Source organism: Neovison vison, chromosome 11, assembly GCF_020171115.1.
Source record: "Neovison vison isolate M4711 chromosome 11, ASM_NN_V1, whole genome shotgun sequence".
Classification (NCBI taxonomy): Eukaryota; Metazoa; Chordata; class Mammalia; order Carnivora; family Mustelidae; genus Neogale; species Neogale vison.
This window is the reverse complement of record NC_058101.1, coordinates 36,349,373-36,372,482: the sequence shown is the minus strand read 5'-3', so window position 1 is coordinate 36,372,482 and position 23,110 is coordinate 36,349,373. Positions and strand designations below refer to the sequence as shown.

Below are 23,110 nucleotides of genomic sequence, written 5' to 3'. Positions count from 1 at the left end.
TGGAAAAGCTCTGAAAGAGAGTGGGAGAAGAAGAAATCTTAGGAATATGTCATTGCGTAGCAGAAAGAGATCTCCTGAAATGGAGCTAACTATGATACGAGCCACAGAAGAGAAAATGGTGGTGTGCAGTAGTTTGGGTCCATGCAGCTCTGAATCAGTTTCAACACACTGTTACTCTTTAGTTGTCAGCCATTAATCAACAGTTACTTTTGTAACACCTTCTATTTACCAGACCCTGCCGGCTAAGGATGAATAAAGAGCTCTCCCTATGGAAATCTGAAACCTTGGTTTCCTCTCATGTTTACAAGATGGCTGCCACAGCTTCAAGAATCACATTCTCACATAACTCCCAAAGCAGGTCTAGGAGTTTATCCTTGCAAGAGTCTCCTTCACTCAGGATGAAAAACAAGCCCCAGCACACTTCCCTTCCTGCCCTACTGGCCAGAACTACGTCATCTATCTACTACTCTCTGGCCAGTCGCTGGCAAAAGAGACCAGGACTGCCATGACTGGTTGGGAGCAGAAAGGCTGGGGCCAGGGCCGGGTATCCTTCCCCCAGTATGTGCTGCCCCAGACCTAAACCAGACAGATCTACTGTCCTCTAAGAACAAGAGTAAGCAGCTAGAACAAGGACCAAGATTGAGATATATCGTTTCTGGGGATGGTCTTGAACAACCGAGCAAGTGCGGGCACTGTGCTAATGTTAAGGATAAAGAGAAGACCCAGGCGCCACTTTGACCATCTCACTCTACTTCTTGAAGACATTCAGGGAGAGAGAACTCCCTCCTTTTCACTATCTCAAAGGTATATACAGTTCATGGCCACTGCCACTTTAACCCTCACCAATTCTTCTCTTATTTGTTTAGTCTCTGAATGACTTCTTCCCAATTCATAGCTGACACTTGCTCATTTTACAAATATACATTGAGCACCTGGGCCACAAGGATACAATTTTGCTAAAAAGACAATGTCCGTGCCCTCACAGAGTTTCTTATTTCAGAGTCATGGAAAAAGAGTTAAATAACCAGTTTTAAGAAAGAGTTACAAGAGGTGGAGCGTGAGTGCTATCAGAGCACCAAGAAGGAGCGCCTCCACTCATTCAAAGGTGGGGTGAGGGATGGTGGTAAGACAAGAACCATTTTGTTGAAAATGTCATGTAAGTCAATAATTAAAGGATGGAAACAATGTACAGAAATGAGAGTGGAAGTCAGGAGTTGGGGGAGAAAGCAAGGAGGCTAGTCCACCTAGAAAAATCAGCATGTGCGAAGGGCCAGAGGTGGGGAGAGTGAGTTGGAGGGGAAAAAGTTGAGCGTTGCTGGAGGGCAGAGTAGGGTGGGGGGCAATAGAAGGAGATGGGTCTATAAAGATAGATGGAGGCCAGGTCAGCACAGGTAGTAAACTCTTGGACTTTATCCGATGGGAATGTAATGAAGACATTGACACGTTCAGGTTTGCATTTTAGAAAAAGTATTCTCATTGTTCCCTTGCTCCAGTCCCTTTCCCACACTTGAGCCCCCCACCCCACACTACAAACAAGATGACCAACAAGACACTGTGGCAGTGGGCTGGACCAGAAGAGTGGTCAAAGAACGGGGTAGGGATTGAAGAGGTCCAAGATTCAGTGAATGACAGTGCTCTGACTAGCTAGGGGAAGGGAGGAGTCAAAAACAACTCCAGGCATTTCTGGTGTGGTAGATACCTGGATGGATGGTGGTCTCCTCCCCTGGATCCTTCATTTTGGTACAAGCTGTGTTTCAGCTGTTCCCACAGGGCACTGAACACAGTGTGTTCATTAATTAAACTTTTTTACGACTTTTCTCCTCCTTCCCCCACCTTCCATATCAAAGCCACTCCCTGCTTATCTTGGATCACACTTTTCTCAGACCTATTTCAAGTTTCTCCTTTGGGTCCACACCCACATGAACAATGTAAAGAACACAGGTTTATGTGCTTTAGGTTTTCACCTATAGTGTCCTCTGAGCAAAGCCTATGGTTTTGGAGCCCCCATTACGGAGCCAGACCTGGAAATGCAATATGATTTCATCAGTCATCACTAATACCGTCTTTCAGCTAATACACATCTAAGCCATCCAATGAGACATTTGAAGTTACTGATCAATGAATTGCAATTAGTAATTGACACAAATCCAACTTATTTTCCTGCATCTGTTCTTTTCTTGTTAACAGAAACTCCTCATCCCTTTTACATTTAAAGCTTAATCTTATGGAACAGAGAGATGGCACAGGAACCAGTGTCCGAGCTGGCTGTTCTCCACGTGGTCTTTTATGTTATGTGCATTTTTTTTTTTATAACATGCAATTTCACTCCTTGAGGTTACCCGGTACTAATTTTATAATACTGCGTAGCTACATGATGGGGCTCGGTATATACAGTATCTCCAGGTTTTAAGTAGTACCATGCCTGGATGAAGCTTCAAAGTGAGAATGGTGAACTTAAAGGGCCTTTAAAACATCTTGAAGCAATAACAAGCCATACACTCAAGCAGGGAGTTTTTAAACATTACGCAGGACTAAAACAATTGAACCAATTTGTCCTTTGTTCTTTTTATTACATTCTTTATTTCATTAATACTGTTTAAAAGAAATTCAAAAAAGCATTAAACTCGGGGGCTATGCTATACCAAGTTCTCCCAGGGGCCTGTCTAGGACCGCAAGCACGTTTCCGCCGCCCCGCACCGAGCACGCTCGCGCTCGGTCCCGGGGAAGCGACAAAAAAAAGAGAGGTCGCCGGGCCGAGCCCTCTGCTGGCCCGAAGTCCTCCCTCCGAGCAGGAGGAGCCCGACCGAAGTTTGCCAACTTTTCAGGCAGGCCCGGCTGAGCAAATGCCGCTGCTACCGGTTGCCTTTTCGCTCCAGTGGCAGGCCCGGCCCGTGGGAAGTTTGCCTCGGGGGGTCCCAGGACCTTCAAAGAAGCCCGGAGCTGGGGAGGGGACGGCGGGGACGCGCCCCCCACGCCCGACCCGGGCCGCCCCTGCGCGGGGAGGACGACGAGGGGACCCAGCGTCCCGGGCACAAAGAAAGATCGCTCTTAACACTGCTTCGAATGACCTTGGAAACTCGGGAGCGTTTTAGGGTTTAAGTCCTCCCCACTGCCCTCCCCTTTCCCGCCGCTCTTCTGCCCCGAATCCGCCCCGGTCCTCCCGTTCTTTCACCGCCGCTGCCTTTTCCTGCTTTTTCTTTAAGAGAGTTGCACGCACTCGGCCCAGGAGGGGCCGCGCTGGCCGCGGGGCCCAGCCCTTCCCGCCGCGCCCGGGGCCGCCCTTCCCGCCGGAGCCGGCTGATTGATGGCCCGGCCGCCCGGGTCCCCCGCCTCGGCCGGCCCGCGCGCCCGGCTGTGTGTTTTGGAAGCGGCGCAGCGGGCTGCAGCCCTGTGACGCCCGGAGCGGGCAGCGCCGCCCTTCCTTCCCCCCGGGCTGGGGCGGCGGCGCGGCGGCGGGTCCCGAGCGGGCGGGGGACTTGGGGGGACGGGGGGCGCAGGGAGGGGGCGCGGGCGGGGACTCCGGAGCTGGGGCGGGTGCGCGGGGCCGGGCCGGGCCGGGCGGGGGTTGGGGGGCGGAGGGCGAAGGGCGGAGGCTCCGGGGCGGGGGCCGCGCCGCGCACGCCCAGCCCCTCGGCCGCCCCGCGCCTCGCCGGACAGGTTGGGCCGGCGGGGCGGCGCCCGGCTCCGGGGAATAATGACTGTCTGTCAGGCCGTCCCCGGGTGACTGGGCGGGGCGGGGCGGAGGCGGCGCGGGAGGCGGGGGTGGCGGGGGAAGGGCGCAGGGCGGGGTGCGTGTTTGCGCGAGTGACTCGGCCGACCCCTCCGGCGGCTGCCTCCACCCAAGTGGGTGGGGACCCGCCCAGCCCGGGCGGCCGCGGCGGCTCCCTCTCCCCTCCCTGACCCTCCCACCCCGGGTCCCAGCCTCTACTTACCCCGCCAGCCCCGGGAGGCTCGCAGAGCGAGCGGCGCCGGCGTCATGTGACTGCCCGGAGTTGGTGCCAGGAGCCAGAGGGGAGCCAGGAGCGGAGCCGCGCGGAGCCGGGGCCCGAGCCGGAGCGCAGCGCGAGCGCCCGCCGCACGCGCGCCCGTCCCCGTTCCTGTCCCCGTGCCCTGCGCCGCCACCGCCACCGCCGCCCCGGTTGGCGCGCTGACATTACTGCATTCGCGGGGTTCAAGGCGGCTCGGAGCCGGGCCTTTATTTCTCGTCTGCAGCGCTCAGCACCGCGCCTCGAAAAGTAAGTCCCTTTCCCTCACCTTCCCTCGCCCCGACTCCTGCTGTCGCCCTTTTTGACTCGTCCGGTCTCATTTCTTTTTTCCCCCGGAGGGGGGTCGCGCCGTTAATGGGCCGGGGGTGCAGCGCGGGGGTGGGGGCGCCTGTGGGCTTGGGAAAGTGCAACAGCTCCTCGAAGCCGGGGGTGGGGGCGGAAGGGGAGGCGAGGGGGATGGGGGAAACCCCGGGTTCGGCGGTTGAAAGTGTGGGATTCGGGGGAGCCACCGTGCGGATCCCGCGGTGCGGGGGACCGAGACCCGCGGCGCCCGCTGCGGCCCGGGCGAGGCTGCGGGCGGGGGCTCACCTGTGTGGTCCCCCGGCTGCCGCCCGCCCTCCCGCCCGCTCGCAGTTCCCTCCAAAGCCCCAGAAATCTCAGTGCTCTCCGCGTGTGGCAACGTTGTTTGGAGAAAGGTAGCGAGGAGGCCGCGCACTCCTGCTCCTCCCCCTCCGGGTCCCCCACCCCCCGCTCCCGCGCCCTCCCCTCTCCGCCCCCCGCCGCCCCCCTCTTCGGACGGGGCGCGCGACCGCTGGCCCGCCGGAGCAAACTTGGAGCAGCCTCCCGGGCCCTCTGGGAAGAAACTTGGGGCCGTGGGGACTGAAGGCAGCATCCCATTCTCGCTTCTGGAGCCCAGGAGCTGCTAGGGCGTCTGGATCCTCAGGGGCAGGAGAAAAGAGATGGCCGGGTTTGGAGAGTCCTCCTCGGGGGCACACCGAGAACCTGCCGCAGTGCCTGGAGCAAGGATTGCAGCGAGGCTGGAGGCGGAGAGCGCCTTCGGCAAGTCCCTGCAGCGTTAGGGACTCGAGCCGTGTGGGGACTTAAGAGACTGACCCCTGGACCTGGATGGACCCTTGGGACTTACCTAGCATTTCAGAGTGGCTTTCTTGGAGATGGCAGATAATACTTGGAATTGTCATATCCACTTATATCAGGGAGGATCTTCTGCGTTACATTTCACAGCTATAGACAGTAATAATAGATGGAGAATCTGTGTGAGCTGGACTTATTTTTAATAAGTCAGGTGAAACGGAACCTGGAATTGCTCACCGTGTATTGCACTAAAATAAACATTTTGCACTGAATTTTTTACTAGCTCAGAATGCATTTTTCCACTAATACCACCCAGGATATTTTAAATATATCAGTTATAGTCTCACAGGAGTCTGGTATTTGAGGAGAAGTATGTAGTGGAGTTCTGACTTCATTTACATTTAGTGTATAATTATTAGCAAAATGGAGTAGAATGGACAGTTGTTCATTATAGGTTTTTCCACTGAGCAATTTTGCACTTTTTTTTTTATAGTGCTTTCTGTATGAATTTGAGCAGCATTTTTATAAGAAATCCATCTGGATGATGATCTGCCACTGGAGGAAACACTTGCTTTTAGGGGAAAACCAGTCTGATAATATTAACATCTCCAAAACGTGGAGAGTTCGTGTTTTTTTAAGAAAGAACGGACAGATGAGTTTCTTCTGGCTCCAAGCATGGAATATGTTGACCGTAGCTCATTAACAGAGACCTGAAATGGGATGTTTGATGAATTTCAACTCTCTAGGGAAACTGTCTCCTGTCCTCCAGTCAGTGGGGTTTGCATCCGAAGTCTTAGAAGAAAAAGAGCTCAGTGTACTATTTAAGTTCAGTAAAGATACACTTCAAGGAACACTGGGCTTTCATGAAGGGGAATGCAGGTATAAAAATGTTAGAACAACAAAGAAAAGTAGCTGCTAAGACCACAAAATCTTGTCAGATATAAAACATGCTATTGTTTTTTCACTGCAAAGTTTCTAAATTAAAACCCAATCTTCTGGTTGCTATGGGCACAGTAATGCCTTTTTTTTTTTTCCACCTGTAGTTTTGTCTACACACATTTTGTTCAGTCTCTGATTGTGGAAACCTGAGTTGAACAGTCCTGACCAACTAACCAAAAAAAGAGACAATGGGGGTGGGGGGACTCTAAGAATGGTTTTTACTACCTTAAATATACTTAAGGGAAAATAGACGTTTTCCGATATCTTGTAAAAAATTGATATTCTGGCCTCCAGATTGTATGACACTCTCGGGTTAAATGAAATGTCAGGAACAGAGTGACATTCTCCAAAGGTGAATTTCTTTAGATGTGTGGACAGGGAGAACAGATGTACAGCTGGGTGCGGATAGGTTTCTAACTAATGCAGTTGAAAAAGATGGTGAAATTTGGGGGGAGGGGTGACTCTAGGTGGCCCACACTCTGTGTCTAGGAATGTAGTTCTGTATAGTGAAGGGACACACGGTTATATGGACTAACCCAGTGTACTCTGAATTCTTACCAGTGCTCTCTCTGCCTTCTCGGGATGCTGAGGCTGAGCAGTGATCATTACCCTCACCCCCGATCTGATGGAGGCTAGAGACCAGCCATTGGGATGGGGGAGAAAGAGACAAAAGAAATGGGAAAGGAGGCTGGTGTTAATTAGGAAGGGTCTCTGCTGCCTGCATGTGATAAAATTACATGTTCACTTACGGTGTTTACTGTATGTGGAAGCTCCTATTTGTAAATAGGGCAGGTCCCCTGTATAAAGCTGGTGTTATTATTCACACCCATGGAACAAACACCTCCACCCCCCTGTTGTTGTCTTAAAAAACTCCAGCTGCTCATGAATATAGGGTCAGGGAGGGCCGGCTCAATGTTTCTCTGCTCGCTCTCCAGCACAGCCAGCAGAGCTGTTTCCTGTTCTTTGTTTCAAGGCTGGGGTTTGCGTCATACATTCCAAGTGGCATATGTGTGCTCTTTCCTGTTTCAGGCTGTTTTCTGGTTGATCAGTAGCCGCGACCAGGCCGTGGTCCCTGCCCCTAAACTCCCGATCTCCACCCAGGGAGTTATCCTGTCTCTACACACTTGGCGATTGCCTAAGAGGCCTGTGTTATGTCATAACGAGGAGTCAGTTAACCTTTTTACATATACCCTTTGCTCCAGTGTGTTTCTGTGAGTGAATAAATACTTGCACCTTCTTAAATTCATCATCGCCAAAGTGTGACTCTGAGAAATACGCGTGCAGGTTGGCCCGAAGGCTAAACGGAGGTTGCCTTGGTTGGTTTTCCATTCTTGTGTTGAGGTGGGCAGGGTGTTTGCTTGGAGATAGGCATTTGGCCCTGAAGCTGTCAATTTTGGAGGGGAGGATTGCCACCTTACAGTCACCGAGACCTAGCATTATCTCCAGGCTGTGGCCCACCCTTGGCCACACCCTCGTTCCCCAGGAGCAGTGGACCTCCAGACAGGAGGCCCCACTGCATGGAGGGAAAGTTGAAGCATTCCTGGCCCCCTGGGCTGATTGGAAAATCTCGCCTAGGTTTTTAAGGAGGAGATGTTTATTTAGGAAAAGTATTGAAGCTAGAAACATAAGCTACATTTGAGGGAATCAGCCCAGGATCATCTCTTTTAAAGACAAAGATGGGAGTACTAGGATCATTTTCCAAAGGACCACACTGGATTCTGCATCTGATTTCTGACCTGTTCTAAGAAGAAAAAGCCCCAAGAAAAGGAGAACTGGAAATAAGAAATTCATTTTAATGACAGTCTGGAAAATTTTAATCTTATATTCTGAAAACAGAAGGAGACTTCTCTTGTTTTTATTGTCTTACACCAACTTTTTCATAATCCCCATTTTTGGGGGGAGGGTATATTCTGTCAGTTGTGGGCTAACATTTCTAGGTTAACTGTTTAAAACCTATTAACTTTTTCTCTTGGTTCTTCAGAAACAAGTTTTTAAAGAAATAAGTTGGACAAGAAACTTCTGGCAAGATTCTTTTTAAACTTATTTTTGGATTTTTGTTAAAATCCAAAGGAATTATCTTCAGTGTTCTCTAATGGAATTAATTCAGAGTTGCCACGGCAGCAAATCAGACCTTCTCCTCCCAAAATTGATGATAATAGTACTTTGGTTTTTAACTTCACATTCTACCACATTCTTTATGGGTAAAGGGAAGTACATAGTATGATACTAAGAAAACTACTAGAATCAAATAGAAGGTTACTGATAACCTTCTTTGGAAAAAGTGGGCCTCTTGGAAGTTTCAATAAGATTTGTTCTTTCTCCTATGGGAGAAGCAAACTTGAAATACTAAGCTGACTTACAGCGCAGGGGACCTTTAAACTAAAATTTGTAAGTAACCCAAATTCGAAGCAACTTTTTCAGTTTTAGTTCCAAAGCTGTTAACAATCCTCCTAACTTTTGTAGACAGAATCTTTGTTTAGTTTACTCCAAGTTAACTTTCCTTCCATTTGGGGGGAGAGGGAGGTAGTTGGCTAATAGATGTCTTTAGGGTCTTAGGTATTTTATCAGGAAAAAAGAAAAACTTCAGACCTTTAAAAGCTAAGCTGAACAATTTGGAAAAATTATACCAGTCTGATAATTACTAAAGTTATAAAAGGAAAAAAAAATGGGAATAACCGTTTCATCTCTTGACCATGTAAATTATTATTCCTAACTTAATCCCATTTTATTTCTCCCCTCCCCCTTTACATACTTGTCTTAATATTTCCAAGTCAACCTTTCTGCTACAGTGAACAGCTTTCTTAGGTGGTATTTCTTAGTCTCTTTTTTTCATACCAGTTGTGTTTAAGAAAAAAAAAACTAAATAAATATAAGCGATCTTATCCTTGAAAGACTAGGAGTTACATTATTCTGGAAATTGGGTTTCTCTCTGGAATGCTTCATAGTCATTGGTTCTAACTTCAAAAAAAAACCACCAAAACCTAGATTCATAAAGCAATTGATACTCTGGTTTGCTAATGTGTAATGTTCTAGTCTGAATTCATCTCGGAGAGAGTTACAAGAGGATTGTGGTGGGTTTTGGTATTCTCATTTTCAAGCCTCATCTGTCCCTTTCTTGGACCCTGGTTCTCATCCGAAGCAGTAAGCCAGAGTTTGAGACAGGAAACCAGACAGCGGTCTGCCCTGATAAGGGAGAGCATTGTCTAAAGGAGGCAGCCCTGTTTTCCCCCCTTAGCTCTCCTTCCTTGAAATTTGGTAGTAATGAGAAAGAGACACAGTTCTGCACCAGAACTAGGGCTGTTTTCTCCCAAAGCAAAAATACCCTTTTAATTGGATCTGTACTATTTCTAGAATGTCACCATAGTTCAATGAAACATTAAAAAAAAAATTAAAATTAGTATATTTTGTATGCCTAGTCAGGGTTTTTAGTAGTCAAGTTCATTTTCTAGCAGAACAGGTTCCTGGAGCTTTTTGAAACTCATTCCATTGTGTTGGCCGGCTGAATACATTATCATTGCCTCCATCCAGTTATTAAGGGGAGCTGGAGACCAAACGTGGCAGGTTAAGCAGCCCTTATTCGCATGCATTCTCAACAAAGCTGGGTCTAGCCCCTATAGGAAGGGGGTGCTTCCCAAGGCAGTCCCCTGACCAGAGGATACTGAAGAGAACCCAGCTTAGCCTGGGACCTGCTTGAGGTGGTTGCCAGTGTCTGGCAGGCCTGGCAATCTCCAGGGATGGCCTGGGGCTAGTCTCAGTCCGGATCAGTGGAGTTTCGCCAAAGCTAGACATAAGAGACCAAGTGGACATTGAGGTCAGTGCATTCTACCCTGGAGAGCGACCTGTGAATGAACTGGGGGTTTTTTCTCCTTTGGCCTGTACACCTTCCGTCTGCTAACTACCGTGCTCGAGTTCAATCACTGAAATCCACTCCTTTATCTCTTCTTGCGCTTTTATACCCTGATACCTTCCAAAGCTTTGTGCCCCAAAACTACTTTCCTTAGCAAGTTCAAGTTCCTGTTCCGCTCCGTTCTCCGAACAAGGGAGTTTTTCTCTCCCGAGCCTCCCAAAACATTCACACTTCCTTTGCGTTTTAGGTTTTAGAAGATGGTTTTCAGGCTAGCTTCACCGGCCTCTGGGCAGGGTTTCCTTGTGTGACACCTGCTGCACCATCATTGGGAGGCCCTTGTCCTGCTTTTTATCCTCACGTGTAAGAAGGGTAGTTTGACATCCATTCATTTATTCATCTCCCAAGTATTTATTGAGCACCTACTCATTAGAGCTAATCTCAAATTACGTGCTGTCATTATTACTAGTTAGGCCACAGGATGGTGTAGGTCCCGGGTGATCCAACCTGAAAAGGCATTTGGAAATCTTAATGACCCTCTGGAACCTCCCCAGGGCACTGCCTAACAGGGACGGGCAGGCACGGTACCCATCCTATCCCCTCTGTACCCGGGGACTGATCCCAGTTTGAGAGGACTTGGCCACCGCACCGAGCAGAGAGCGAGCCCCGGGTCCGCAGGGAGACTCGTTTCTGCTCTTGGCTGCAGCTCCAACCAGCCCTGTGAATTCGGGCAAGTCAGTTCACCTCTGTTCCTCCATTTCCTCATTTCTAAAATGGGGATGAAGACCTGACCCTTCCACCTTCGTACAGTTATTAGGAGGATTTCCGTATTTACTTGGTTAGAGCTGCCAGGTTTTTTCTGAGCAGTTTTATGGACCAGTCACAGGTGCATTGGCTGGGAAGAATAATAGCCTAATTTGGGGCCTTCAGAATGTGTCTTTTGATCTCGCGTCCAAGCCTGCACACCCAGAGACAGGGTAGGCAGTGGGGGCCAGTTGGGAGGAGATGAAATTGCCGCCATTGTAAATACTGGGTCCCTGCCTTCCGCGTCCCCTATGGACAGATGTGTTTGCAGAAGCGTCCACCCACGATGGCCGCTTGTGGTGTAATGTTGTCCTCTGGCTGGGAAGCGAGTAGAGGAGGGCGCCAGGTCCGCCAGTTTCGAAGTCCTACTACTTCAGGTTCAAAAACGCGGCTGTCCGGCTGAGCAGCTAGCTGTGTGATCTTGGGCAGATTGCTTTACCTCTGTGTTCCGCAGTTCTCCTAAGTAATAGGAAAGTAGTGTCCACCCACCTGATAGGCATTCAGGTCCCCGTGGAGAACAGCACCTGGGTCCTGAAGGTGGTGACAATCCGCAGAAAACCTGTGACATCACTTAGCCCCTTTCCGTGGTCAGTAGAAGTGTCCTTAAAACAAGAATACCTGGGCGCCTGGGTGGCTCAGTGGGTTAAGCCGTTGCCTTCGGCTCAGGTCATGATCTCAGGGTCCTGGGATCGAGTCCCACATCGGGCTCTCTGCTCTGCAGGGAGCCTGCTTCCTCCTCTCTCTCTCTCTCTCTGCCTGCCTCTCTGCCTACTTGTAATCTCTCTCTGTCAAATAAATAAATAAAATCTTTTAAAAAAAAAAAAAAAAGAATACCTACCATCGCACACTCTTGTCTCATGCAAAACTTCCTCCTCTTTCGCTCTTTTATTCTGCTCCCCCTTTCCTTCTTCTAGGTTGTAAAACAGGGTGAGTGAGAGCTTGACACTAGATTTGTTCAGAAGATCTCTGGGTAGTTACTACAAAATTCTTGGAGGATGATACTAACAAGGTCTCTGGAGGACCCTTAAGAGGCAAGGTTAAGGTTAGGAGCAGTAACTTTTTTTTTTTTTAAGTATTTTTTATTTGTTTATTTTGTGAGCGAGAACATGAGAGGGGAGGTCAGAGGAGAAGCACACTCCTCGTGGACCTGGGAGCCCGATGTGGGACTCGACCCCAGGGCTCTGGGACCATGACCTGAGCCAAAGGCAGTTGCTTAACCAACTGAGCCACCCAGGCGCCCAGGAGCAGTAACTTTTTTTTAAGGAAGTTTAGTTTAGCAAGTTTCAGGTTAGGCCTCCTCACCCAAATTACGTGTTTAGGGAAGATTTCAAGTGTTCTCAGAGGCAGAAGGAAAAGGAGGGACACCGGCGGTCCTAGGATGGGCTGCGAGCTCTTGGAGCCCCTCCTGCCTGCCAGAAAACATCATCTAGTAAGCAAGGCTGTCCTTGGGGGAGCTTGGAGGGGGCCCGCTCTGCCCCCCCCCCCCCAAGGAAACAGAGGGTATTTGCGTCCTACTGGTGTTCCCAGTCCGGGTGGTGGTCTTGAAACAAACCCTCTCCAGGGCCCCGCCCGTCTAGGTAGGAAGGGTGGCCTGGGATCAGCCCAGGCACAATCAGCGGGCTGCACAGGGTAGAGAGGGCCTTGAGCGGGTCTTTGAAGAATTAGGAGGATTTAGATAAGCCGGAAGGGGATGGGGCATTCCACGCTGGTTGCCCAGCATCAGGGCCAAAATTGAACAAAGGCATGGGTGTGGGGGGAACGGGGCAGCCAGCGCAAAGGCCCCTGTGAGCCAGGGGTGGGGGGGGTATCACCCGGTTGGAAACGGGGTACGGAGCATGGGCAGTTGAACACGTTCTGCAAGCCCTGGGGATCCCTGTGGAGGAAGGCAAGCTTGAGCAAGACAGAGGAGAAGAGGGCTTGGAGCCATGTCGCTGGCCAGGAGTTCAGGATGAATTGGAGGGACCAAGGGGGCTGAGGGCAGAACCCAGTCACACAGTCGGGGGAAGGGGGGGGGCCCTGAGGGCCTGGTCCCCAATGGCAGTAGCAGGAATGGAAAGAAAAGGTGGGGAGGAAGACTTGCGTGATGACCTCTAGGTTTCCATGGTGAAGGACCCGAAAGTAAGGCAAGTGGGGACTGAGCGGGGGGCAGGCTTTACGAGGTAGGTGCAAGGAAGGAGAAGGAGGATTCTCTCTCCTAGCTGGGGCTCGAAATGCTTTCCTCTTTCCCTTTTGTGTGCTTTTGAAGGGAGGGGGCGGTGTTAGCTGACGGTTTCACATCCGGAGGTCCAGGTGGCGCTGTGAGGTCTAAACTTCTCGCGGAGAACCCTCAGGAGCCAGGGGAGTGACCACCACCACCCCTAACTATTCTTTCTGGTTATTTTTAAGGTTCCAGCCATCCCTGCTCGGGCCGGAATTTCCAGGAACTGGCTGCTGACCGGAGCCAGTTCCACGGTCCCTCCCTGCCTCCCACTCCCTCCAGGGTGGAGCCCATGGGCGGAGGCCCCTTGGGGTCGAGCCGGGCGGATCTCCAGTGATAGGGCACCAGCCCCGAGGCGGACTAGGCCCTGTGGCCTCACGCAGCCCTTCTGGATTTGATTATATAACGCTCCACCGAAGAGAATCCTGAGGGCTGTGGCCGGCCTTGTAGGATATGTACACAGCAGGATTATTACACAGTATGGGCGTGGTGGTTTTTTTTTTTTTTTTCCAGTTGATCTTGGGTTGGTAACCCTTAAAACTAAAAACACCAGAACGTCAGAGAGCCTAAAGAAGGAAAACAAGTGTGTAACCTTAGGAGGCGAAATGATTTGTATTTGCGAACATTTTTTTAAAGAGAAGTGTGGAATGCCACTGGCTGGCTGGCATTGAACTTGAGAGTTTACCTGAAGGGTATGGGTTTGGGTTTCCCCGCCCCCAACCCCTGCTGAGCCCTGGGCCTCCCGGGTCTGCAACTGTGTAGGGATTTTACCTGGTGGTTACCTTTGCACCTGTCCCTATTTACATGCAAAATCAATTGCCTCACTTGGTCTTTTCCGAAGTACAGGGTGTGGACAGAGTCTTATCTGAAGCCATGTCCTGTTTGGACAAGTTGGACTCGCCTTGGCAGCTCTCCACAGGGTGGAGCAGATGGGTGGAGGCAGAAAGTAAAATTGGGTGGCTTGTTAGCAGAGAGGAGAGAGGGCGGGCTGTTTGCTCGCCGGATCCTTATATTTAACCTAAAACTAAATAATTAACTTCATGCCCATTTACAAAACATTTTTGTGCAAAATGGCTAATCTGATTTATGAGGGGGCAAAGATTTAGAACTACTGCGTGGCGTTTTTTTCCCTCTCAAACCAACGCTAGGAGACGAAGGTAAGGTGAAAAATCCTTCCGTGATGGGAAAACTGGGGCTCGCTTCCAGGTAGCGGCCGGCATCTGGCTGTTCTGACAGGAGCCCCCAACCTAAACATGCTTACCCCACCCCCACATCTGTTGCCTGACTCCCTGCATTTCTGGCCAGGCCAGCTGCCATGAAATACTTGACTCCTCGGGAGCTCGTAAAGAGTTTGGGTACAGAAGTGGAGAAAGAAGTGTTTCTTTTGAAACGCAGTTTAGTTGCAGGGATGTGGCCTGCTTGCCCTACCCCTGGTCCTTCTCTGCACCCAAGAATACACACACACACGCACACGATTATTTTATATATCTCTCTATATATATTTTTTAAGTTTTTCTGTTTTTCTCCTGCAGTTCCTTTGGGGAGTAAAGAGTGGGGGAAGGCAGTGCACTTCCTCTGTTAACATCTAAACCCTTGGGAAAATTGAGGGTGCTTGCGGACCGAGTCTTTCTTTGGTCATCATAGTGTTTCTCTTCTCGCACCTTGCTGAGGTCAGCTGGGAGACTGAGCTTGCTCCGAGGGTGGCAGGTCCTTTGGAGTCTGAGGATGAGGAACCGGGCTGGGTTGGGGAAGGATAATGCAGGGACCCCTTGAGGATCTGAGGAGAGAGATGGAAAGTGCCCAAGAAGGGAGAATAGCAGAAGCAAATCCTGCTGTATCACAAACTTTGCTGCAGACACATTCTGTGTGTGTGTGTGTGTGTGTGTGTGTGTGTGTGTGTGTGTGTTGCGTCTAAGGAAGGGACAGTCATTTATAAGATTGTTTCTATAATAAAACTTGCTGTTGCTTCAAGACAAGCTACTTTTCAGAGGAGGTTTGTACCCTCCTAAGGAGACTGTTGAGTAGGCCTTACTGTGGACAATGTGATTGTGACATGGAACTGTATTGCTTTTGAAACTTCATGTAAATGGTTCACCAAAGCTTTTAAATACCTAAATCCCACGGTTTTTGCACTGTGGCAAAAAAAAAAAAAAAATCTGACCCATATTTTGACTTCTGAAAAGTCAGAAGTGTAAGTCGAGAGCATGAAGGGAAGTGTGTCTTCCTTTTGTAGGGAAAATTCAGTCGTGTCACCCTTCCCAGTAAAAGAACACAGAGAAGGTATTTGTTCCAGTTATGGAAAATTATTCTGGCAAGATCAGTACAGCTAAGATGTAAATGTATTAATGATTGGAAGATAGTTGTTTGCAAACATTTGGGGCCTCCTCATCTCTGTGATACCCACATAAAACGGTTAACAGAATTCCTAGGCTTGTTTAAAATCCACTAGGTTTAAAGACTGAGGTTGGCAAACTCCAATTCACTGCCTGCGTCCTTAGTCTCTAATACCTGTTGTAGTGCGCCACCTGCTGGCTCCACTTAAGACTGCACGCACTGTCGTGTGCTAGATTTCCGTCAGCGTTTGTGTTCTATTGAGCATTCCTTTTCGAAGGATGGCAGTGGCCCGTATGTAACAAAAGTCATTAAGTTCTAATTCTTTCAGTACATAAGTTAATTCTCAGTTGTGTGGAAGGCATCTTGGAGACATGGCAGTCCCTCTTTGATTCTAGACCAAAACCCAAAGACAAGGTCAATACCAGTAGCAAAGTGTTCTCTTCAGAGATGGGCGCAGTAGTTACAGAGTTTAGGGGGGTCTTTTTGTTTTGTTTTGGTTTGGTTTGGTTTTTTTCTGCAAATAACAGATGCCTGATTTTTGTTACTGTGTTCGATTCTCTTCCTAAATTTGGTTTCTATCTAGCTTACCTTTTCTTACTGAACGTTTTAATTACGGAATTAATGTATTTAAAAATTGCACACAGATGTGTGTAAGGCTGTCCCAGAAAGGACTTTCTTAATAACAGCTGAGAGTGGATGGTTTTCTTTGCATGCCCTTCACCTTCTCTTGTTCCGTATCCAGTGACGACCACTGAAAGTATGAGCAGTCATTTTAGAAGCAGACCAAGTTGGGAACAGAATACTACTGTTCACCATGCAAAAGGACACTGAGTGACTTTGGTTCTGTTGGTAGTGATACGTGACTTCTGCAGAGTCATTGACTGTCCAGCGATGGCTTGTTCAGGAGTTTTGAAATGTACCCTAATTCTACCACTCCTTTTTCACTTACTAGCTGAAATACTTCTACAATAAGAAATAGCCCTCCCACAGTGATGGATTTACTCTTGAGGTACCATTCTGAACACATAAGCATACATATAATTAGTTTTTAACACAAATAAACCAAGTGTCATTAGAGCAGATGCTCCCTATTAGACTTGACTTTTCTTCTGCGATTTCAAGTCCTGTGAAGCATTCTCGTGTCTTTAGATTTAGATAAAACTTAAAAGAATGCAAGTGATTTAAATAATGTCTTAAAAATGAGAAGAGATGTAGTGTAGGTTAATGTGTCATTCATTTTTCTTTTTTTTTTAAGGTTTTATTTATTTATTTGACAGAGACAGAGAGAGAGAGAGAGATCACAAGTAGGCAGAGAGGCAGGCGGGGGGTGGGGGTGGGTGGAGCAGGCTCCCTGCTGTGCAGAGAGCCCCCCGATACCCAGATACCCAGGAACCTGAGATCATGACCTGAGCCGAAGGCAGAGGCTTAACCCACTGAGCCACACAGGCGCCCCAATGTGTCATTCATTTCTAAGTGGATTTAGTAGTCCCTCCTGTAGGCATTAGGAAAAGTCGTTAAAGGCTTTCTGAGCTAGGTGGTGGAGTTAGAATTTGAACCAGAGCCCATCCTAATTCCACTGTGCATTCTTGCTGGTGGCAAAGGGTGTACGGTACGGTGGGGCCGGAAGCTAAGTTGTGGTGCAGTTGGGAAGTGACCAGCCCTAGGTGAGGTCTCAGGCAGGATGTCCGCTGTTGGTCACTTGAAACCATTCAGTCTGAGGGGTTTTTTGTTTTGTTTTGTTTTAAGATTTTATTTATTTTTCAGTAAGAGAGAGTCAGTGTGCCAGAGTGTGTGCATGCAGGGGAAGTAGTGGATAGAGGGAGAAGCAGGCTTCCCCCACCCCCCAGCAGGGAGCCCGACGTGGGACTCCATCCTAGGACTCTGGGATCATGACCTGAGCTGAAGGCAGATACTTAACTGACCGAGCCACCAGGCCCCCCTGGTTATGAGTTTTTTAAAGGGCGGTGGGGACTGACCTCTAAGGCTGGGTATGTTAGCGCAGAGGCCAATACTTGATGTTGTTCCAGACGCTGAAACCGACAGATTTAGTGCTGTGAATACAGTATGCATCTCCAAAATTTGTATGCGTATTTGTGGATATAAACTATTTACAGGGCAAAGCGTTCTGCTTTGCTTTAAATTTCACAGCAAGCATGCAGATCGCCTGCTTGAGTCTGCAGCCCCGGGGCTCTTTCATGATGCACCTGAGAATTGGACTGCTTCTATTTAGAAGGATTTGCGTCAAGACCCCCTCCAGTAGAGTGGATGAATCTGTAAGAGTAAATTCAATTTAAAAGACTTGGGGGAGGGGTGGCCTTTACATTCCATTTAAAAGGCTTGGGGGGAGGGGTGGCCGGCCAAGGGTCAGAGCTGCTGAATTTCCTGACCTCACTGATGCGAGCAGGAGATCTCTACATCTTTTGTTGACCGTCTGCTAGGAGGCACTGGGCAGCCGTTCTCCGAACCATATCCATCTCTGCAGCTGCTAGGCTGGGAACTGGTTAATAATAGATCCTAAGACACAAAAGGGGTTTTCATCCTTCATTATGAAATCATCCATTTTTCACTGGCTGTTGGGGTTTGTTTTTGCTGGCATGCATAAGAGGGTATTAGCACCATCGATTGGAGCAGCCTGGTATCAAATTGTGTTCACAGATTATAATACCTACTGTGATGTAGGAAAATAAAATTCGAAGTCAGAGCCTTATGTGGAGTTAATGACGATTCTCACGTGTTGTCATGAGACCCGGAACAGTCTGTCTTCAATGGAGCAAGGACACGCAAGGAGGACAGTATTATTTTTGTCATTGTACGTGAAGCTTTCCTAGTGTATGACCCACAGAGCGTGGATACAGCAAACCGCGGGACTGTGGTCCTGGAGGTACGGGCTGGGGAGTTTTCATACTGAAAAATAGGAGGTAACTGAGAACCAGAGACTTCCGCAGCTTTTTTGGGTAGAGTGCAGTCTGGAACTTGCTCACTTTCCCACCCAAGCCAGAGGGGTCCAGAAAAGACCTTGTCTTCAACCAAAGCTCTCAACTACTTAAGCCAAATTTGGATTGTAGGTGCCTGAAGCAAGTTGTTGAAGATCTGGGCAGTAGCTGGGCAGCGATTCCAAAGCCTATGAAACGCAGCTGACTGTTGAGCAGACTGAATATTTTGTCTTGTGGGGGGAAGCAGTTGGCTTGATGGAGAGAAGTGCCAGAAGTGAGCTAGTCCAGAACACCAAAAGAAAGTGAAGGAAAGAAGAAGAGAAAGCCAAACAGGATTAAGATGGACATTTCCTTTACATTAGGCTGAAGATCAGCTAATTTCCTAACGAAGAATGGGAATGAATACAAACTAATAGTCTTCATATATAAAAAGTGCTTAGAAAGCAGTGGGCAGCCTTGGGGGCGGGGTGCAAGACCCTCACATAGGGTCTATAGAAGACATGCAAATGGTTAATAAACATGGGGAAAATCCAACTTTAATAATTAAATCAATTTAGAATAAAAACAGTTTGCCGCTTTGAAACTAACAAAGTTTTGTTTTGTTTGTAATAAATGGTAATACACATTGCAGGTGGACATGTTGAGAAGTGGGTTCTGTTTTGTTCATGGAAATAGTATTTTCGCTAGATGATACCTCAGCTGCTTTGGAAAATGTACAGTGCTTCTCACCCAAGAATTCCCCTACATAAGGTTTACCCTAAAGATGAATTACAGATATGCAGGAGGACCTAAGTACAGAGATGCTCGCTGCCATCCATAATGGTGAAAATTTAGAAGCAACCTCGGTGCCCAATTAAAAGGGAAACTTGAAGTAAACTGAAAACTTGAAGCAAACTGTTGGCACAGTGGCACACTGAATTCAGTAGTGTGGAACCATACTTGCTGAAAAAGAAACATTTTCACAATCCGTTGTCAAGTGAAATTATGAGTGTGCTATAATCCATTTTAAAAGAGAGTTCGGAAGGATGAAAACTGAAGATGGGAACAGTGGTTGGTTCTAGGTTTTCTTTTTGCCTGTCTTGCTTTTTCTTCATTTTTTTCTGTAATGAACATAAGGAAAAACGTTTAACACTCATGTATCATGTGAACTTCTGGTGAATTGCACAGCAATCTTAAGCAGGCTTGGCTGCCCAGAGGGGGCTGTATACATATTGTTCCAGAAATGTCAGGGTTTATGTATTTGAGTTAGAAATGCCAGTTGGCTCTCATCGACTTAGGACCACGGAATCTGGTTTTAATTCTATCAGATGGCATCTTTCGTAGGTAAGGAAAATAAATTCCAGCCTTTCTGGAGCCAGGGGAGAGGAAGGAGCTAAGAAGGGGTTTGAGGACTCTTACGTTTTCTTTTTACTAGTTTATATTTAAAGTAACCTTGGGATTTATTTGGACGGCTTGTTTTGTTTTCTAGGCCAAACACCAGAGCACCCTAGAAAGCTGAACTAAAAGAATGCTCATGTTTGACCCAGTCCCTGTCAAGCAAGAGGCCATGGACCCCGTGTCGGTGGTAAGTTTTCCAAAATGGAGCCACCTCTTTTTTATTCCCAGTGCCAATAACATGACTGTGTGTTGTGTTACTCCTTCAAGTTACTCATCACCGGACAGACATTTGGTGAACAGACTTTTCTCAAAGCCTCAGTCAGTGAGTGGGGTGAACACCCTTTTAGCAGTGTGCGTCCTTTAATCAGTGAGGTCCATTACCCCGTGCCCCCAAGATTGGATCCGCACAGAACTTGGGTCATAGGTGAATCTAGCCATGACTGGAAGGAGGTCTACAAAAACTCCTGTTAACCAGCTTTTTAGTTTGAGCTCTCAGGATTATTGGTTTGGGAAAAAAAAAAAAAAGAAGAAGTCTGGCCAGACTGATTTTTAACAATTAATGTGCATCTGGGGACTTCCAACCCCCACCCCGCCCCCGCCAATTGCCCCCAGGAACATTTAATTAAAAAAAAAAAAAATCCCTGTATGCAATGTTTATCATGGTTAGGAAGCAATTTTCAGATGTACTTTTATAAGAAATCTGCACCAAGACCGTAATCCTGTGAGGTGTTTTTTTAATCAAGATCACCACCCTGATCTTAATAGAAGGGTTTCTTTTTTTCTTTTCTTTTATAAGATTTTATTTATTTATTTGACACAGAGAGGGAGAGCAGGGGAGGGAGAAGCAGGCCATCTGCTGAGCAGGGAGCCCAGTGTGGGACTGGATCCCAAGACCCTTGGATCATGACCTGAGCCAAAGGCAGAGGCTTCACTGACTGAGGCACCCGGGGGCCCAGTACTTTTTCTTTTTAATACTGGAAGAAGAAAGCATTCCATTTTGTCTTCTGTAGTGTTCAGCATCTCCTTCATGGAGCTGATGAGATAAAAAAGGAAACGGGGTGGGTGGGGGGAGTCCTCAAGTCCTGCATCTAAAAACTTATTCAGAATAAAATGATTTGCTTAAAAACCGACTGACATCAGCGATCCTGAGCTGCTCGTGGGGTGAGATGGTTGAGGAGATCTTAGTGAAAGAGAACATGGCCTTGAGGATGGGATTCCTTTGCGCTTGGAGGAGTCTGGCTGGGAGGGAGTCTCTGCTTGTCTTTCTTAGCACCAGTGTGTGAAGCCAGCCCCCCCAAACCGGGATGCTTCAAGCCAGCCCCCGCCCCGCCCCCCACCGGGATGCCTCTGGGCCACAGGCGGCTAGGCGTGAGCTAGAGGCTTGTCAGGGTCCAGCACTGGTGCGGTGGAAGTGGGGCGGGGTGGTAACGGGTGGTCGCCGAAAGGGGGCGGGGGACTGACAGGCAGGGAGTGGTTCGGACTCCCGGCCATTGGTTGGGCCAATAGGAAATAACAAGGCAAGGCTTCCACTCTGACTTGCTCTTTTCTTCCACGGGCTTGGAAAATAGTCACAAGGGGAAAAACTTGGCCCGAGTGGTGTATCCGAAGGTTGGTAATGACACGCTTGCAAAATTAGATCATCCTTATGCATCGGCCGCTGAAGCTCCTGCCAAAAATGTTTATACAAGACACAGGGGTCACTTGGAGGCCCTTGGAGCTGAGTTGCCATGGGTAGGACTGAGCCCGTGAAGTGTTTACTGCTGTGGACAGTGAAAAGTGAGGTCTGAGTGGCTTTCAGGAAATAACATTTACATTCTGGTGTGATAACTGGATAAGCAAGTGTCTAAATTTACTCAGTAACTGAGCAATAAGAACTTCATTAATCAAAAAACTGAATTGACGTCTGATGTTATGTGGTCCTTTCGCTGTACTCATCAACCCCTTACCCCAAACTATTGCATGATCACATTGGAGGAAAATTGAGGTATAACATTTCCCTATTAATTATATCCTTGAAATATGAATAGGTTTTTAGTACTGGAGAATATGATTAATTTTACAAATGATGCAGAACCATCTTTGATGCATTTTAATATTCTGTATACTTCCACTGCCTTTAATCAAGCATGAAAATACGGCTGAAGAGCCAATTTAAAGCTCAAATGAAGATCGGCATTGCCAAGTTGGTATGATATAATTTAAGAGCAAGCAAATGCACTTGACTGAAAAAAAAAAATGGAAGGGAAATGAATTTGAAGTAACATTTATACTTATAATGCTGTAACTAAAATAAATACATGAAGTTAAAACATATAGAAGTGTCTTTGCAATTAATGATCTTTTTCTCTTTCGTACTCCAGTTCTCAATTTCAGCTTCCAGCTAACACTTAGAAAATTTAAGGGGCGCCTGGGTGGCTCAGTGGGTTAAGCCTCTGCCTTCGGCTCGGGTCATGATCTCAGGGTCCTGGGATCAGGCCCCGCGTTGGGCTCTCTGCTCAGCAGGGAGCCTGCTTCCTCCTTTCTCTGCCTGCCTCTCTGCCTACTTCTGATCTCTCTCTCTCTGTGTGTGTCAAATAAATAAATTAAAAAAAAAAATTTAATTAGATCATTTCACCAAAAGTTAGAATCAGTCCCTACAAGGAAATGTCTTTCTCTTAATTCAGCAAAATCTCAGTTAACTGAAACATTTGGGGGGTGTGGGGTGTTGTGATTTATTTTACTTAACAAAACTAAATAAAAAGCCTTTGTTTCCACTCCTGAATATTCAGATTTTATCTTTCCTGCCTCCCTAGGTAGAATGTGCTAAACCTGATTTATTATTTCTTTACTCCTCTTTTTTTTTTTTTTTTCTTTTTTTTAATCCCACCCTTGACCTGAAGGTTGGTTACTTATTTGGTATTTTGCTGTAGTTTAGAGAAAATAAGGAAGTGTCCTTTCTCGCTTAGGGAAATGCAAGACTTCAGTACCCTCCCCTGCTTCAACCTTGAGCTTTGAGGCAAACAGGATGGCTTTGAACCACCCTAGGAAAAAGTGCAAGAATGTGGGGCAGAGCAGACCACGGCCCCCTCCCCTGGCTGTGGATCCCCACCACCTCCTATCAGTGTGATGTTGGCAAACCACCCATGGCTCCCTGAGCCTCTTAACTTTCTGTCAAATTGGAGATGATCATATGTACGTGAAGAAACAGTCTGTGAATACAAAATGCACATGTGAAGAGTTAACTTTCACCAGTATATCGTCAAAGAAAGCTGGAGATTAAGGAATTGAATTCAGGAAGTGAGAAAGAAACCAAAGTTTTTCAAAGTAGTCTTTCTTAATTTTATTCCTAAGGAAAGATAACTTCTTGGTGGGGGGGCGGGTATATTCTCCCTCCGTCCTTCTTGTAATGAAAATTACCCTCTAACAGACTCCTTACAGGTTGAGAAGTACTTAAAATCAGTAGGACCCCTGTTCTGTTCTCACAGAAACTTCCATGACTCTTCTGGGCCTGGCAGAAAGAGCGCTTTCTACTTTTGTTTGCATAGAAGGGTATGACATCGGCTGTTTCCAGAGTGTGTGTTTATAAACGCACCACGCCTTCCAGCACTGGGAACCCCACCCTTGG

At 47.8% G+C, this 23,110-nt stretch overlaps 1 protein-coding gene across 1 annotated transcript in view; it reads left to right on the top strand.

The window, feature by feature from the left end:
* Window positions 1-3,906: 3,906 nt before the first annotated feature.
* KLF3 (Kruppel like factor 3) overlaps window positions 3,907-23,110 on the top strand; it is a 37,013-nt gene continuing 17,809 nt past the window's right edge. The window contains exons 1-2 of the mRNA XM_044224618.1: window positions 3,907-4,235; window positions 19,598-19,693. Coding sequence (XP_044080553.1) covers window positions 19,637-19,693 — 57 coding nt within the window. The 5' untranslated portion in view covers window positions 3,907-4,235; window positions 19,598-19,636. The remainder of the gene's footprint in view (window positions 4,236-19,597; window positions 19,694-23,110) is intronic.